The following is a 17642-nucleotide window of genomic DNA, read 5'->3' as shown; positions in this document are numbered from 1 at the left end:
CTGAGGCTGAGAGGCATTCTACTTGACATAGTAGTGAAAAGAAACCTCAAACATAATAAGAAGCCTGTGATGCACAAAAGGAAGAAAAGCAGGAAAGAACTAAGCATTATTCTTAGAAATATTCATTATTGAATATTTAATAATGACTAGGTATTCATTATTCCTAGAAATTGCAATCATGAAGACCTCTGGCTAAGAGATCCATGATGATTTCTGACAGAGGAACTACATTGTAGGATATTATGACTTGCACATCTTTATATTAAAACAGAAACTAATCTTCGAAAGATTAAACATTCCATATCTCTTTCATAATTTCTTCCATTTCCACTTTCTGCTACGATCCTTTCTCTAACTTACATTTTTCTGAAAGTTTAAGCTTTCTGTGTCTTTGTCCCATCAGAAGCCATTCCTATTCATGGGACTAGCCTTATTTCCCATTACATTAAGCTTCTTTCTTTATTCTCTGATTTCTGTTTAGCACCAGAGCACCAATTCTGCCTCTAGGAGGCATAACTCTGTTGGGTTGTAAAAAATATCCCAAGGACTTCCCTGGTGGTCCAGTGGTTAAGACTCTGTATTTCCACAGCAGGGGGCATGTGTTCGATCCCAGAACTAATATCTTGCATGCCCTGTGGCTAAAAAATACAATGCAATACAATACAGTACAATAATAATAAACATCTTTAAAAAACCCAATATCCACTTTATGAAGACTCAATGCCTTCTCAATATTCCTTACCATCTTAGAGGGATCTGCCTCAATTCTTCAGTGCAAAGGAGTTGGTATTTGCCCAAACTCAAAGAAATATATATAAGACATGGGAAAGACTTTCTGTGCCTCTTAATTGACACTGTTTGCCTTCCTAATTGTGAACAGTGTTTTAAAATGTTCAAAGAGCTTCCGAGGCACATGAGGGGAGGTCTGATTTATTTCCCAGTAATTATTTTCTTCCTTTCAGAAAATTCCAATGGGTAAGATGGTTTTAATGATGCTGGACTAATTTCTGTGTCTAAATCTCTTCCTATTTTTGGATGAAAAAGGAGATCATGTTGACGTACAATGAAAAAGAGAAAGGGAATTGTAACCTGGTGAGGTAAGAAGAATTTATTCATCGTTGTTCAAAGCAGTTACATTCCTTTTGAGAATGCCTCTGGTATTAAGAAGAAAGAAAGAATGTGTATACATATGTATGTCATATATGTTTATGTTTGTATGTATATCCATATTCAGAATATGCAACAGTTTTTTAAGAAATTAATTTTATTTATTCATGTATTTTTGGCTGTGCCGAGTCTTCATTGCTTTGCGCAGGCTTTCTCTAGTTGCCGGAAGTGGGGGCTACTCTTCACTGCAGTACACAGCTTCTCACTGTGGCTTCTCTTGTTGCAGAGCTCAGGCTCTAGGATGGGTTTCAGTAGTTGCAGCATGCGGGCTCAGTGTTTGTGGCATGTGGGCTTAGCTGCTCCATGGCATGTGGGATCTTCCCACATTAGGGATGGAACCCATGTCCCCTGCATGGACAGGCGGATTCTTATCCACTGTGCCACCATGGAAGTCCCTGCAACACATTTTTATAAATGACCCTTGTCCATCCCTTAGTTACATATATCTTAAGCAATAACAGTGGTTTATTATGTTGCTAAGGAGAAGCTGGGGAAGTAAATATGAATAACTCTTCTAAAGATATTATGAATCATTTCAGAAAAGAGACAAGACGTGTCTGCAGGTGTATAATGCATGCTAGGATAAAGATAGTAAAAGATACTATAGGCGTATGGAAAGCTTGCCTAAGAGTTTGGAGAGATCGTGAAGATGTGATGATCAAGGTTAATATCTGGTGACTAAAAGATGGGCCATTCTAGGGAAAGAACATGGCATGTACAAAGTGTGGCATGGGGTGGGGAGCAGGGAAAGGAGGGTGGGATGAATTGGGAAATTGGGATTAACCTATATACACTATTGTTACCATGTATAAAGTGGATAATGAGAACTGACTGTATAGCACAGGGAACTCTGCTCAGTGCTCTGTGGTGACCTAAATGGGAAGGAAATCCAAAAAAAAAGGGGGGGGATATGTGTATACATAAAGCTGATTCACTGTACAATAGAAACAAACACAACATTGTAAAACAACTATATTCCAATAAAAATAAATTTTAAAATGTGGCATAAAAGAGAATCACACGTTTGGGGAGTGGTAAGCTTTCATTCAAAAACATATTGAAAGTATGTTTGGTGTCAAGTGGTGTCCTGAGCACTGAAGATGCAGAGATAAAATATGCTATTGACAAAGACATGGCTATTTGATGAAAGAACTCACAGTTTCTGTGTGGGTGTACAGAGAGGCCATGTCAGGGGAGGGATGTGATGAGTGTCTAGACAGGAAAGGCTTCATAGAGCCCAATAACAAATGGTCTTATCTGTTGTATTTCCTGTTCATATTTTATTTCAGGGACTGTTGGGGAGGTGGTAGGCTTTGGAAGATTAAGTTCAGGCAAGATATAATCAGATTTGCTTTTATAATTTGTTTTCATAAGAAAAATGGAACAAAAGAAAAAAGTGAATAAGGCAAGAAATTTGTTGTTATACATAAAAAAGAAAAGATGGTGAAATGAATTAGTGGGTACATTTTCTATTTTGTTAAACAATTTTGGGAGGACTATTCCTCTGGAATGATATATAGCAGAAGTATGAGTTTTTGTAGAGATATTTTATATGGCATATGAGAAATACAGAGACAAAGAATACAAGTTAGACTTCTTAAAAGTATGTAAATGTAAAATGTTAATATCATGCTTATAGACACATAAACATAGAGTTGTCACAAACTGTATACAAGATAAAGTGTTAATATATGTATACTATATATATAGTATCATACTATATATATAAAAGGCTTCTCAGGTGGCTCAGTAGTAGAGAATCCACCTGCTAAGCAGGAGACTCGAGTTAATCCCTGGGTTGGGAAGATCCCCTGGAGAAAGAAATGGCAACCCACTCCAGTATTCTTGCCTGGGAAATCCCATGGACAGAGGAGCATGGCAGGTTACAGTCCATGTGGTTGTGAAGAGTCGGACACGACTTAGCAACTAAGCAGCAGCATATATAAAAAGCAATTGTTAAGACAAAGCATGTAATAAATCATTTGGCAAAGATATGAAAAAAGCAGTTCTCACAAAGTGAATTATAAATCGCTTATTAAATAATTTTAAAATGCTCACAATATGTCTGGGTAATTCAAAGTATGATTAACAATGAGCTATTCTTTATATAAATCAGACCAACAAAAACTTAAAGCAGTGCCAGCATTTCTTGTTGGTGGGAATACAGAGGAAAATGTAACTTCAAATGTTGCTGTTGGAAACAAGATGTGTAGTAGCCTTATGAGAGAGAAACTTAGAAACTTTTATTAATTTGAAAAAAAATTATGCTTCTAAGATCTTTTGACCCAACAATCTACCCCTAAAAATTTCTTTCATACAGATAAAGCTATTAATATGTAAGAACAAATATACAAGAATTCCTTTTAGCAGTCTTTTTAGTACCGCCCCAAAGCTAGAAACAAAGTGAATGCCAATCAGTGGGGTAGTAGTGGCTGGAAAAATTGTGGTGCAGCCAGCTAAAAAAGAAAAAATCATGCTCAAAATTTAATAACATCATTCCATTTTTGTGTTCATGTTACTGAACATTTGTAAAACTGTCATGTGTGTACAAGTAAAGAAATAATTAAAAATTCTAACAGATTGTAAACTGAGGACTATGAATGACTTTTGGTTAGTAATGTCAAACATATGAGTATTATTCTGATAAATGATATTTATCTCATAGATAAATAATAACAAATAATAAATAAATAATAGATAACAAGCTACTTTTTCCTTAAAGAGTAATCACTACTAAGTCACTGCTTCAGAATCACACTAGGGTGCATTTCAAAATAGCCTTTCTGTACTGTAGTTCTCTGGAGTAGAAATAATTTTTAAGCACACTGAAGTTTGAAGATCATTGCATTTAAGTTTTCTGTTTAGGAAAGTAGTATGGTTTTTAATATATGTGAGTAAGTGAGCAAATGAGTGTGTGTATGTGAGAGAGAGACAGAGGTAATATAATACATTATATTAAATTATAATGTAATTCTTCTACATGTGTGCATGTGCATATGAAGAGAAAAGTAACATTATTCTATTTGTGTCTTTAGTTCAGCCAGCTTGAAGAAGACCTGGACTATTGAGTGAGCAAGGATCAACACTGAAGATTACAATACAGTCCTTTGTCTCCTGGTATTCAAAAGACTGCTGCTGAATTAAAAAAAAATTAATTTGGTGAATGTGATGACTAAAAAGTTGTAGATAAGATTTTCAAGGGTATTAAGTAAAAAAGAATATTGCTGATTTGAATTTGTCTTAACTCCTTATTTTTGATTCTAAGAATTTCTGAATGAGCTTTCTCACTTTTAGAGTTTCATAAATACAATATGATGTTTTTTCATCTGACAGTGTTCTTATTTCCATATATCTTTTTCTAGTTTGGTTTAAAAAGTAATTTTCTTCTTACTGTGCTGTGCGCTAAATCATTTCAGTTGTGTCCGACTCTTTGTGACCCTATGACTGTAAGCCCACCAGGCTCTCTGTCTGTGGGATTCTCCAGGCAAGAATACTGGAGTGGGTTGCCATTTCCTTCTCCAGGGGATCTTCCTGGCCCAGGGATTGAACCCGTCTCCTGTGTCTCCTGCACTTCAGGCAGGTTCTTTACCACTGAGCTACCTGGGAAACTTTTCAGGGAAAGGAAAGAGAATGATTATTGAAGGGTTTGTTAATAACGTATGGTTCTGTTTACAACACATGACTCCCATGAGTTCTTTCATTGCTTTCTGTCACTGTAATTCTGGTCACAAAAATTGCACAGGAAATCCTGGTAGGGGTACAAAAATCTCATGTTTTAGGGCAGCATAACTAAGCTGAAATGAATGCATCAATTATGTCATATATATATATGTATATATATATATACACCTTATAATGAAAGTTTGTATGTTACTAAAAATCACTTACCGATGTAACATATTAACATAAGGAAAGGATAACATGTAAAGAAAGACTTAGAGTGAACTGATGCTTTTGAACTGTTGTTTTGGAAAAGACACTTGAGAGTCCCTTGGACTGCAAGGAGATCCAACCAGTCAATCCTAAAGGAAATCAATCCTGAATATTCATTGGAAGGGCTGATGCTGAAACTGAAACTCCAATACTTTGGTCACCTGATGTGAAGAACTGACTTATTGGAAAAGACCCTGATACTGGGAAAGATTGAAGGCAGGAAGAGAAGGGGATGACAGAGGATAAGATGGTTGGATGGCATCACTGACTCGATGGGCATGAGTTTGAGCAAGCTCCAGAAGTTGGTGATGGACAGGGAAGCCTGGCATGCTGCAGTCCATGGGATCACAAAGAGTTGGACATGACTGAGTGAACTGAACTGAACTGATAGTGATTGAAGGCTGTTTAGAGTCTATTAACTTGTTGAATATCCAAGCGTTAGATGCAATTTGATTTTGAGTACTGTATGCACCCTTTTCTAGCACTTAGGGCTTCAAAGCAACTATCTTGTAGAATCATGACATTTGGCTCATTTTCAATTTCTTTTGTATCTCTTGTCAATTTCAAAGGCAGATCTTCCTCAGCTTTCAATGGCCTTGAGGTGTGTGTGTGTGTATGTGCACGTGTGCTCAGTTGATCAGTAGTGTCTGACTCTATGAACCCATGGACTGAAGCTCACCAGGCTCCCCTGTACATGGAATTTTCCAGGCAATAATACTTGAGTGGGTGCCATTTCCTTATCCAGGGGATCTTCCAGACTCAGGGATCGAGCCCTTGTCTCCTGCATCTCCTGCACTGGCAGGTGGATTCTGTACCACTGAGCCACCTGGGAAGCCCTTCAATGTATTAACCTCCTGATAAACCCATTGGTAAATTGAAATTGTCCTGAATAGAAATGCATTTAATACTCCTAAATCTCTGAACATGGTGGTTTAGCCTAGCTTTCTTTAAATGTTCTCAGAACACTTACATGAGCCTACAGTTAGGTCAAATCATCTAACACAAAGTCTATTTTATAGTGTTGAAATTGGAGTGGTTGGCTGGGTGCAGAATGGTTGTCCACCTTTGTGGTGGTGTGACTGGCTGGAGGATGTGTTTCATTCCTGCCACTGCCCAGCACAATGAGAGTAACTGACAGCGTATCACCAGCCCAGGAAAAAATCAAAATCCCAAATTGGAAGTACAGTTTCTACTAAACGTGTATTGCTTATCTCATCTCTACAAATGCTTGGGTCCTTTCATCCATATTCCTATTTCAAAATCAAATTCATAACCACTGACCGGAAAAGATTCATGGTCCCTTTCCTTTTACTGTTTAGCATGTAATATGAAGATTTTACCAGAGTCAGTTGAAAGGCACTTTTAATAGAAAGAGGAACATCACAGAAACAGCAAAAAGGAGACACATTTCCATTTACAGGAACTCATGAGAGCTCAGAATGAACCATAAGCTTGATAAATTTTCTTCCCAAAGAGAAGGCTCAGGCTTAGCTGAGAGGAAGGGGAAGTCCCATGCATAACATGAGCTAGTGGTCCCACTGGGGTTACCTTTGTGCATGATGTTTGATATTTTTAACTATCTAGGGCAGGGATTGTGGACCCGAAATTTAGGTCCCAGAGACTGGGTAAAAATGTGTATTTTTAAATAAATATATCAGGCATATTCCTTGCCAGGGAGCATTTTTGAAAAGCAATAACTTCCTGGGAATAAAATTAAGTCTAGAATGTTGGTGCCCCACACATGAAGATATGGAATTTTCAGTAACCAAAATTTGGAGAAAACAAATGGAAAACTATTGCAATTGTAGTATGTTTTAGAAAGATAAGAGGCTGGTTTCCATTGGAATTGTCTTCTAAAAGGATGAACTCTCAGCATAGTATGTGATGTGTTTAGCCCTCTTGCCCCAGCACTCTGAAGAATCCCTGTGAAGAAAAGAGATAGAAGTAGCTAGAGGAATCCTGTGCTGCCAAAGGTAAGCAGAGAGCTCCCCTTTGCACTATATAGGCATCAGAGCTGCATTTCCTTTTATCAATTGCTTACTGTTTCTGGCTCTTTAGATGCTCTAAATGGCCAGGGCTGGAAAACTGAGAACTACATTTCCCATAAACCCTTACAGGAGGAAGCTGAGCTAAATTCCAATGATAGATTCTCCCATTTAGGGGAGATTTAGTTTTGCAGGAGTGTTTGCATTTGCCTGAAAATTGCTAGCCTTGGTGTTGCAGCATTCTTTAGAAGTGGTTTCCTGGGGTTTTTTTGAAGCTTCCTGATGAGGATTTTGTAAGCACATGATTTCCTGTAGTAGACCACTTCCTGCACTAAATACTTACAGGGCTATCTGATTTTAGAACCCTAGGTCTCTGGGAATTCACTTAACTCTTAGAAGAATTACATTTCAGGAGCAGGCAACCAGGTTTTAGAGTTGTATCCTCTCATTCCAAAATATTGAAACATGAATATTAAAACAAGGAATAAAATAAAACATTTGGAAGGAATTTGTTGGGCATATAGATCAACGAGAAAGAGAGAGAGAAAGAAATTAACCTAATGTTTAGTTGATATGTCAGGTATGACTCTTTTGTGACTTCACGAACTGTAGCCCTCCAGGCTCTTCTGTCCAATGGATTTCCCAGGCAAGAATACTAGAGTGGGTTGCCATTTCCTACTCCAGGGGATCTTCCCAACCCAGGGACCAAACCCTCGTTTCCTGAATTGGCAGATGGGTTCTTTACCACTGACCCACGAGGAAAGCCCAAAAGAAATTATACTAAAAAATTATCAGAAACTTTGGAAACAGAACTAGAAAAGACATGCACAGGCCTAGAGATAAAGAAAAAAAAATTATTTAAAACTTTAAAAAACAAGCTATTAAAAAAATAAATCAAATTTAATAAATAACTTATTAAAAGAAAATAAAAATAAAATAGAAAAAAAAAAAAGAAGAAATGTGTTCCGAAACTGCAGAAGCACCTATGAAGAGAAAGAATATTCAGACATAGGAAGTGATACACACCCTCCAAAATACAGATGCAGACAGAAAAGACCAACATCCCACGGACATTTTGAATATCATCTTAATAGACATCCATACAGTTTTACAAACACCAAAGTGAATAGTGATTTCAGCAACTCCTTATCACAAATTATTGTAATTATTAGATAATAAAGGTACTTTTCCAGACTGTTTTAACTTTCCATTCAATGCAGAAATTTCTCACCTAACTGTTCTGAAAGGCAGCACCAGATTTTTCTTTAACATTTTTACTTATTTCATCTCATGAACAACATCTCATGCTTCTTTCATCTCAAAACAACTTTTTCCATATCTTCAGTTCAGATATCTCTCTCCTCTTCTCCCTTCCACTCCTCTATTCTTCCCTCCTTCAACTCCTCCCTCTTTCTCTGTTTCCTTCCTCCGTCTCTTCCTCCTCCCCTTTCTTTTGTCCACCTCTCCCTCATCCTTTCCCTCCTTCCATGTCTCTCTGTCTCTGTCTCTCTCCACCCTTCTTGTCCCCACCCTCCTCCAGATCCTTATATGCTTTTCCAACTAGAGATTCCTAGTAGATGCCTTAATGACTCATTAGAACGAACATATTGCATTTGGTTAAGAACAGAGGGGTAAACATGATATGTAAAGATGAGGAAAATTATGTATAGGAACTTACATGAAAAGAAAACCTGATGTGGGAGAGGAGAGATAAAAATTAGTTTCACTTGATAATAATGAAGAAATGTTTGGGGGTCATAAAGCTTCTGGTAGAAAAAAGATCTATAGAAATTCCTTCTCTGCATCTCAGTGAAACTGCGTTCCATGCTCAGATGGGTGAGGAGCATACCAGTGATAAAAGAAAAAAATGCAACATGGACAGAACATTTCAGAAAGTTCAGATAAGTTTGCAGTGTGATCATCTTAGACGGAGAGAGAAAAGTCTCAGCTGTGCTCCTGAATTAAGTGACTGCTGAGTCTCACAGGGACCATGAGCTTTTCTGCCCCTGTAAGAATTACTGTATATGTTGCTTTAGGAGAATAAGATAGTGTAAGTAATCTACCTAGGATTTTTGCCTGGAAACAGAAAATTTGCTTGAGATTTAAGTTGAATAAAAAGTGGTTGAGTACAAGAAGGAATAAGTTCAACAAGAAATTCCTGGTGGCACAGAACTTTTCTGAGAGTCTCACAATATTTATTATCTTTTTTCCCCAGTATAAACAGAGGCAATGAAGGTCTCTGAAGACTTCTCCCATCCAGGATATGATGTCATAGGACTCCTTACAGCCTTAGCCACTTTCATCAAACGGATGGTCCAGGGGAACAGATCTCAGTCTCGGAATCCCTGGGCTCTCTTGCTATCCTCACGAACAGTGGGGGATCTCCTCTCATCTCATTTTCCTTCCCTCCAAGAACTTCTGTCCTTGGTGACTCCAGGGGACAGCCTGAAACAATAAGAAAATTACTTGATGATGCCTGTGACCCAGAAGAATGATAACATCCATTTTAGACAGCAGGAACAACGGAAGAGATGCAGAATGTAAAAATTGCTGTACATCGTCAAACACTCAGAACCATTATGTCAGGACATAACTTTAGGTGGATAAATAAAGATTTTGTAGTTGGAGTTTCAATATCAAACTCTCAAAAGCTAATAGAATGAATATGCAAAGAAATAGAAAGATATAGTAGACCTGAAAAGCACTATGAACAATTCAGCATAATTAAGATTTATACAATTTTCACACAACAGAAGGATATAAATTCTATCCAAGTTCCCATAGACTATAAACTAAGAGACACTGGAAACATATCCAGGGACAGAAAACAAGATGTAAAAATTTTATAGTCTAAAGGTATTGAAATCATATAGAATATGTTCTCTTATCACTGTGGAATTATGTTAGAAATCAGTTATCAAAAGATATTTGAAAGTAGCCCACATATTTTTAAGTGCAATGTGACATTTACCAAGAGAAATCTTTGATTTAGCCACTGAAACCCTCAGTAAAGTTAGAAGACTGAAAAAACACAGAGGGTGACTGTAGATAAGAAAGCATTTAACTGAGAAATTGATATCAGGACAGGACTTTATGACTCGACCCAGAGTCTGAGGAAAAGTTGTCACAAGAAAGGACTATTTCCCAAGGTGAATATACCAGAAATGGGAGAGAGGAAAGCATAGCTCTAAAACTGTCATTGTCATTCCAAAGTGACAGACTGACCATTTTCTTGTGACTTGTCCCAATTCCTAAAATATCTGTGCAGATAATCCCAAACTTTATAATAATTGTTATATAATAGGAGTTGCCACGTGAGCTATAAAACAGTCTTCACCAGAAGGCTCACAACTTTTCACCTTACACAGCAAAAGCAATGACTTTCTAATCTGTTAATTAAAGATATTATAGCTGATATTTGCTACCTCAGTTCTCATAAGGTTCTATGAGCCTTCTAAAGAAATCTGCATTAATTTCTGCCCCATATAATCCAAGAAACTATATATTTGTAAGGGAGGTCAACCTAGTATATTAGGGGCAATTGTTATCATAAGGTAAGAAATGTCACAAAAATGTTCATATTGTGGCATCTCACTGATTTTCCATGCAGAAATAATGCAAAGATCCATAGATAGTCCACGAAACTAATATTCAAGTCTGAGAAATATGGTCATAAAAGCACGTAAAAGCACAGCGTGCATGCATCAGTTACTGAGAATGGAGGCGGAAGGCGGGTATAACCACAGAACACAGGATCTACCCAGCCTTTATGAGGACACAGAAATAACAGAAATGTCTTGAAAAGGGCAGACTTGATGTATGAGAGAGATAGAAGCCCACTCAGATTTTCTAACATCAGAAAAGATAGCTGTACTTTCCTCAGGCCCTTAGAGAGCCTTAGCTGATAAACCTGTACCCCTCTATGAGAGAGACACTTCTTCACTCAGCAATGGAAAAGGCACCATGTCAGAAAAAGCTGCTCATTCAACATCACTTAGGGAATTTTGTGTGCTGACTTTGGACTCTAAGGGCAGACAAGGGTTTCAAGGACAGTGGCAGTAGTGAAGTGGATCATGGATGAGGGAAGTGGAGACATTTGTACAGATGACTGTGTTACAGTGACTTAATGTGAAGTTTGGGGCAATTCATTTTAATTTTTCCAATTGTGTGTGTGCTCAGTATGGCTCAGTCATGTCTAACTCTTTGGGACCTCATGGACTGTAGCCTGCCAGGCTCATCTGTCTATGGAATTTTCGAGGGAAGAGTACTAGAGTGAGTTGCCATTTCCTCCTTCAGGGGAGCTTCCCAACCCAAGGATCAAACCCACTTCTCCTGTGTCTCCTGCATTGGCAGGTGGATTATTTACCACTGAACCACCTGGGAAGCCCAAACATGTCCAACTACAATAATTAATTATATATTCTCGTTACATAATGGCAGTGTTGGGCTAGACATTCTGGTTGCTGACAATTAAAAACCATGATCTACTTTATTTTACCTCAAAGCAACTCAATAGCTTTTTACAGACTAGGCATTTAAATATTGTGTGAGGGAAACCTGGTCAGAGTATCTGTAGGACATGGGACATTAATATTGAGGGAGCGACATGGTGGATTCAGGGAACCCAAGAATCCAGGATGTCATCTCTCAATGATGTTACAAGGGAGCCATAAAACAGAAACCACCCTTTCCTGGAGAGGCAGGTCATTTGACATACACAAGCTGCAGGATTTATGGTCTATAGGTGGTCAGAATGTCTCCTAGAAAAATGGACTTTCAGTCTCCCCAGTGTGTTTGTATTATGATCTATCTTATCACTTATCCTTACCATAAAGACAACTTTATAAGAAGTGCCTGGAGATGAGGCACTTTGTTTTTCATTGTATAGCATAAAAAACAAACAAACAAACAAATGTAGCTTAGTCACTGAGTCACTTGAGAGGGAACCTTGATAAGATGAGGAACATCCCAAATGTAGATGAGAAAAGAAATCTTTTCACCTACAGGAGCTCCTAAATAACAAGCCTATTTTGAACATGAGGCGACTGTCTCACTGAGGCCAGATTTGAGTTTGGTATTCTCAGCTGTCTAGCACATGGACCATGGGAGTAACTAGACTGCCAGCCTATGGCCATATGAACCCAAAGGTGAAGGGCAAAGGTTCTCACCTGGACTTCCTAGATGGTCTATCTTCATGTCATCATTTTCTTTATCCTTATGGACAATATTGTGCAGAGTAAACCTGCATTTGAGCAAGACTAAGACAAAGCATGCTGGGTCAGACAACATCATCTGGAAATTCCATCATATATTCCCAGTTCCCCAGGGTTCCTTGTATCCTTAAACCTGGGCATTATGTAAGCTCAGGCACGGCCCCAGATACTTCCTAATCTTTCACAGGTATATCAGGAATGGACTGCTTAGCCCGGTCCTGACCCATGTTCTGCAAGTACTTCTATCACATAGAAGATTGTAATCCTAAGATCTTTAGCCCAGGGTCATTGAGGCCTTGGAGATTACAGAAGAGTAGATATTTCCCCTCATGTTCCCCACATTATAATATATAACTTCTCCTCTCTCCATACACACATTCTCTCACTATAATTTTCCTGTGCCCTAAAGCCCACTGTGACACTTACATTTCTTTACATGTTGGTCTATCTCAAGTAAAAAAGGAGAAAACATGACAAAGAGAAAAAAGACAAAGAGCATAGAAAACAGGGCATAGAGCCAAGGAACACCATTTGGGGATAAACTGGCCTCTGGTACAACTTCCTCCATCGAGGTCTGAGGACACGGAATCCTGTGCCTCAGCTCTCTCGCCTCCTAGGTGATGAAGGTGATGACGTCACAGCTTCAGGCACAATGGGAGATGAAGACATGGATGAGGATTGGCCAAGCCTCATCCCATAGCTGCTAGAAAGAAGCAGGCAACCTTAGGGAGCTTCACTTCCATCACAACTCCAGTGAATCAAAAATACTAGATGATCAGGTTAGACCAGTGAGGAGGTAGATTTTCATCACTCATATTCAGAATGTGCCTCTCACAGCATTGGCGACATATCCAATCACAAAATGAAGAAACTAATTTCTTTAGACTTTGCAGCCCTAGAGCCAGTCTTATTCAGCAGAATAATGTCTAACTTAAAAGACCAAATAAAAGACAGGTTTTCCCTGCCACAGGGAACATTGTCCCACCACTGCTCCCTCCCACTGCTCCCCCATACACACAATGATCTCAATTCCTGGTGTGAACTCAGACTTCTTTAGGGTGACCGACCAGTGCAGACCCCCTGGCAAGATGTTAATGTGGTTTAGTCTTTGCCAGCTCCCAAGACTGTAACATACCACCTCCAGGAGTCTTCATGCCTCACCTCCATCTGCTATGAATGTATGTTTTCTCTCAAGGGCCACAAACCCTTTATTTCTCGACCAGAACAGAAAAGACATCAACCACCTAAGAATACAAAAACAAAATATGTGGCCAGTGTTGGATTTGACAAGAAAAATGAGTTCTAAAATCAGCTGCTCATCCAACTGAGGAAATGAAACCCAGACAGAAAAGGCAAGGGTCATTATGGACTATGATAGTCAGGGAGTACTTTATGAACCATTAGAGAGAAAAAATAACAAGCAAATACAGTTGAAAGGAAATTATCTATTGAAAGTCATATTGACTTCCTGATTCTGAGGCATGTAAACAGGAAACCAAAATGCCTTTGTGCCTTTATTGGCTTAATTTTTGGCTGAGTATCAGATATTAAAATTCTCCAGCCTAAGTTTTTTAAAAAACTTATCAAGATAAGAATTTATGTTTAAAATCTGAAACAATGTTTGTTCATGTTTTTTCACTCTCATAATTCCTAAGACCTGGACTAGGATAAAGTCTACATGGTTGTGTTGTGTTGACATCTTCACACAGAAAGATTGATGATTTAGGCTAAAATAACATTTATCGACTCAAGCACAGATTTCTCTTCCTAATAAAGCTCCTTCCTCCTTATGCACAACTCTGCAGTTTTTCATCATTTTTCATATAAAGTCTGTTTAAAGCCCCTTGTGTAGGAAAAAATCAGGAAAAAGACAAGTTAAATTGTCATAAATGAGGAGGCTTTTTAAAAAACAGTATAGCATTTGCCTTATCCTTTTTACAAAGAGGGGTTTTTAAATCTGATGTTTTATTTAATGATTCAAAATATAAATATAAGTAATTAAAGGAGAACAATATAGGAACAAAGATGTTGAAATTGTATAGGAAAATAGTATAGTACCAAAAATTGGCTCACTAAAATATCTTCATGTTTTATTTTCTTCAGAAATTTCCCCCCCAGATTTGTTGAGATACAATTAACATATGGCATTGTGTGAGTTTAAGGTATACAACATGATACTTTGGTACATATACATATATATATTGTTTTTAAAAAAATACTTTTATTTATTGCATCAGGTCAAGGCCAAAGTCAATGATCATTTTATATGTTCTCCTCAAGGATTTTTACAGTTTCAGGTCATACATTTGAGCCTTTAAACCATTTTTAGTTAATTTTAGTATAGGTGTATAGTAAAGGAATCTTGTTCTATTCATTTGCTTGTGAATATCAAGTTTTACCAACACCATTTTTTAAAAGATTTTTTTGATGTGGACCATTTAAAAAATATTTATTGAATTTATTGCAATGCTGCTTCTGCTTTTTGTTTTGTTTTGTTTTTTGGCCTTGAGGCATGTGAGATCTTAGCTCCATGACCAGGGATTGAACCTGCACCCCTGCATTAACCACTGGACCACCGGAGAAGTCCCACCCACACCATTTATTGAACAGACAATTGCTTCCTAATTGAGTGTTCATAGTACCCTTGTCGAAGATTAGCTGAACACTTATAAGAAAACATATTTCTAATAGAATGAATATAAATGGCCCAACAATAGCATGCCAGTAGGTGTAGAAATTTGTAAGCCACTTAAAAAAATCACTTGCTGAGATTTGCAAACTATATACCTACTGTACCCTATAACCCAGAAGTTTCTGAGTATATTCCTAAACAAAGCTTTCATCAATTTTGAGTAATAGTGGCTGACAGTTTCACTGTTTCTTCTTGTGTTAATGGCAGAATTATATACATGTATGTATTTGATATAATTGTGGACTTACATATTTCTCTCTCACTTAGGACTGATACTTTTAGCTGTACATACAATTTCAGATTCAATGTTCTTATCCTTTTAAAAATTTTGCTTTATTGTCTTGTATGTGATGCTGCTACCGATAACTTCAGAGTCAATCTGATTCTTACTTCTGGGCAGATGATGCACTGTTTTTTTCTGAAAATTTTACTTTGCCACTTAAAAAAATTTCTATGTAGTGGGGTGGATATTTTCATTATTTCACTGGTAATCTACAAATCCTTTCAAAATGAGACCTTACCTATTTTTCAAAATTCTGTACAATTTATATCTATTAGTTTTTCAAATTCCTTTCTTCTCTCTAGTTTTATGTTTTTTTGATTTTTTTTTCCTGGAATCCTCTTAAGTATGTGTGCTGTCTCTTCAGTCACATCTGACTCTTTGTAGCCCCATGGACTGTAGACTGCCGGGCCCCTCTGTCCACGGGGTTCTCCAGGAAAGAATACTGGAGTAGGTTGCCATGCCCTCCTCCAGGGGACCTTCCCCACTCAGGAACTGAACCTGCATCTCTTTGTCTCCTGCATTGGCAGGCAGGTTCTTCACCACTGGTGCTGGCTGTGAAGCCCCCCTTAACTATACGGTGGTGCTTTACTCCTGTCCTCTGGATCACTTACAATTTTAGTTTTATTTTCTACTTCTTTATTTTTTTCTCTTGTCTTCTTGGAAAATCACTGAAATTGATATTCCAACTTACCCACTTGTTCTTCATCCAGGTTCATCCTACTGATTTCCTAATTGTATATTTTAACTTCCCAGCTGAGTAGCACTTTTGTGCTTGCCCGATATTCGTCATGGACACAGTGAGTAGCTTCAGTTGCTACTACAGATGTCTGTGGCTATAAAACAAGTGATAAAATGAACGGGGGGAAATGCAAGATCAGAGCTCCACATGCAGCTTTCTTTCCACACTGCAGCCATTCACCAGCCTCTGCCTAGTCCTCCTCTCTCCACTCATCAGTTCAGTCTGAGTTCAGTGTACACAGGGGATGCTTAATTCTTTTTTTTTTGGCTACACTGAGTCTTTGTTGCAGCGTGGGTGTGTGGGCTCAGTAGTTGCAGCCACCAGGCTTAATTACCTCCACAGCTTACGGGATCTTAGTTCCCTGACAGGGGATTGAACCTCTGTCCCCTGATTGGAAGGCAGATTCTCAACCACTGGACCACCAGGGAAGTCCCTGATGTGGTCAGTTCTTTGGATACTTATTTCCCTTTTGTCTCTGTCATTTCTCCAGAATTGATTTTGGAAATCAGAGTTGATTTTGGAAGTTAGCCGCCTCTGTTAGTTGAGCATTTTGGCAGGAATAGGGTATTGTGGCCTATAAAAGAAATGATGCTACTGAAGAAGAAATATTTGAGAACACAATGCACATATGAGTCTTTTTTTTGAGCCAAACTAAATGGAATATGATCAGTAAGGTTTAGAGTTCAAATTTATAAAATCATAATTACCCATTTATCTCTATGAATGATCCATGGTAAGGCAGCCAGTTTAGGAGATTCTGTAGCTCTTTCAGAGCAATGATAGACATACAGAGAGTGCACCACACATGTCTGCCAAGTAGAGACCACCAGGGCTTCTCTCACTGCTGTTAATCAGATATTACTAAAGGTGCAGGATGTTTTTCTGTTCATCATTAGGCCAATTTGTGATTATAACCACAGTGATATTTAACAGGAAGGAAAGTTTGCTGTATCAAAAGAAAAAACAGCAGTTGCTTTTGCATTCAGGAGAAGGAGGTGGGTTGTGGGTAACAGTATGTGTGTGAACTCAGTAGCATACGACTCTGCAACCCCAGGGACTGTAGCCTGCCAGGCTCTTCTGTCTATGAGATTTCCCAGGCAAGGATACTGGAGTGGGTAGCCATGTCCTTTTGCAGGGGATCTTTCCAACTCAGGGATCAAATGTGTGTCTCTTGCACCTCCTGCATTGGCAGGTGGATTTTTTTACCAGTATGCAACCTGGTAATAGTAAAAGTTAACACTCTATGTGTGTGTTTTATTATCCATTTATTTGTACATTGGTGTCAATATCCAAATACTATAATTGAAAGTACATTCCTTATAGCAAGTCTGCTCCATGGACAAGGTTCCTGGCTGTACCTCCTAACTAATATGTTTCTATTCTATTAATTAAATTCTGCCAGCTGCCTTTACAGAAAGGTAGACAGTCCTGCCAGACCAAAGCACAAAGCTGGCCTAACCTCCAAATAGGCAGAATATGCAAATGCTATTTAGTGGAATCAAACTGTGCTCAAAGATACCTTAAATATGAGAATCAGGGAACCAAAAGCTGGCCAGACAGTGACAGCTGAAAGGATAAACTGATTCTCTGATCTCCTGTCCAGGAATCAAGTATACAGTCTGAAGTGGAC

The 17642-nt window shown here is 38.2% G+C and overlaps 1 protein-coding gene and 1 long non-coding RNA gene across 3 annotated transcripts in view; one reads left to right on the top strand and one right to left on the bottom strand.

The window, feature by feature from the left end:
• The window catches only part of LOC102266058 (scavenger receptor cysteine-rich type 1 protein M130), a 36509-nt gene extending 32108 nt beyond the window's left edge, over positions 1-4401 (top strand). The window contains exons 16-17 of the mRNA XM_005908318.3: positions 1045-1097; positions 4203-4401. Of these exons, the coding sequence (XP_005908380.2) occupies positions 1045-1067 (23 nt within the window). The 3' untranslated portion in view covers positions 1068-1097; positions 4203-4401. The remainder of the gene's footprint in view (positions 1-1044; positions 1098-4202) is intronic.
• Positions 4402-7085: 2684 nt separating this feature from the next.
• On the bottom strand, positions 7086-13698 carry LOC106701472 (uncharacterized). 2 transcript variants are annotated; one of them, XR_011464261.1, is made up of 3 exons: positions 13460-13698; positions 12254-13001; positions 7086-9530 (listed from the first exon to the last, which is right to left on the bottom strand). It is a non-coding gene; the product is annotated as an uncharacterized lncRNA (long non-coding RNA). The 2 variants fall into 2 exon arrangements; XR_011464260.1 differs by having other exon boundaries at positions 12254-12998.
• Between the last annotated feature and the right edge of the window lie 3944 nt (positions 13699-17642).

This window comes from Bos mutus, chromosome 5, assembly GCF_027580195.1.
Source record: "Bos mutus isolate GX-2022 chromosome 5, NWIPB_WYAK_1.1, whole genome shotgun sequence".
Taxonomy (NCBI): Eukaryota; Metazoa; Chordata; class Mammalia; order Artiodactyla; family Bovidae; genus Bos; species Bos mutus.
Note: the sequence above shows the minus strand (reverse complement) of the source record. Positions and strands in the feature narration are given on the sequence as shown.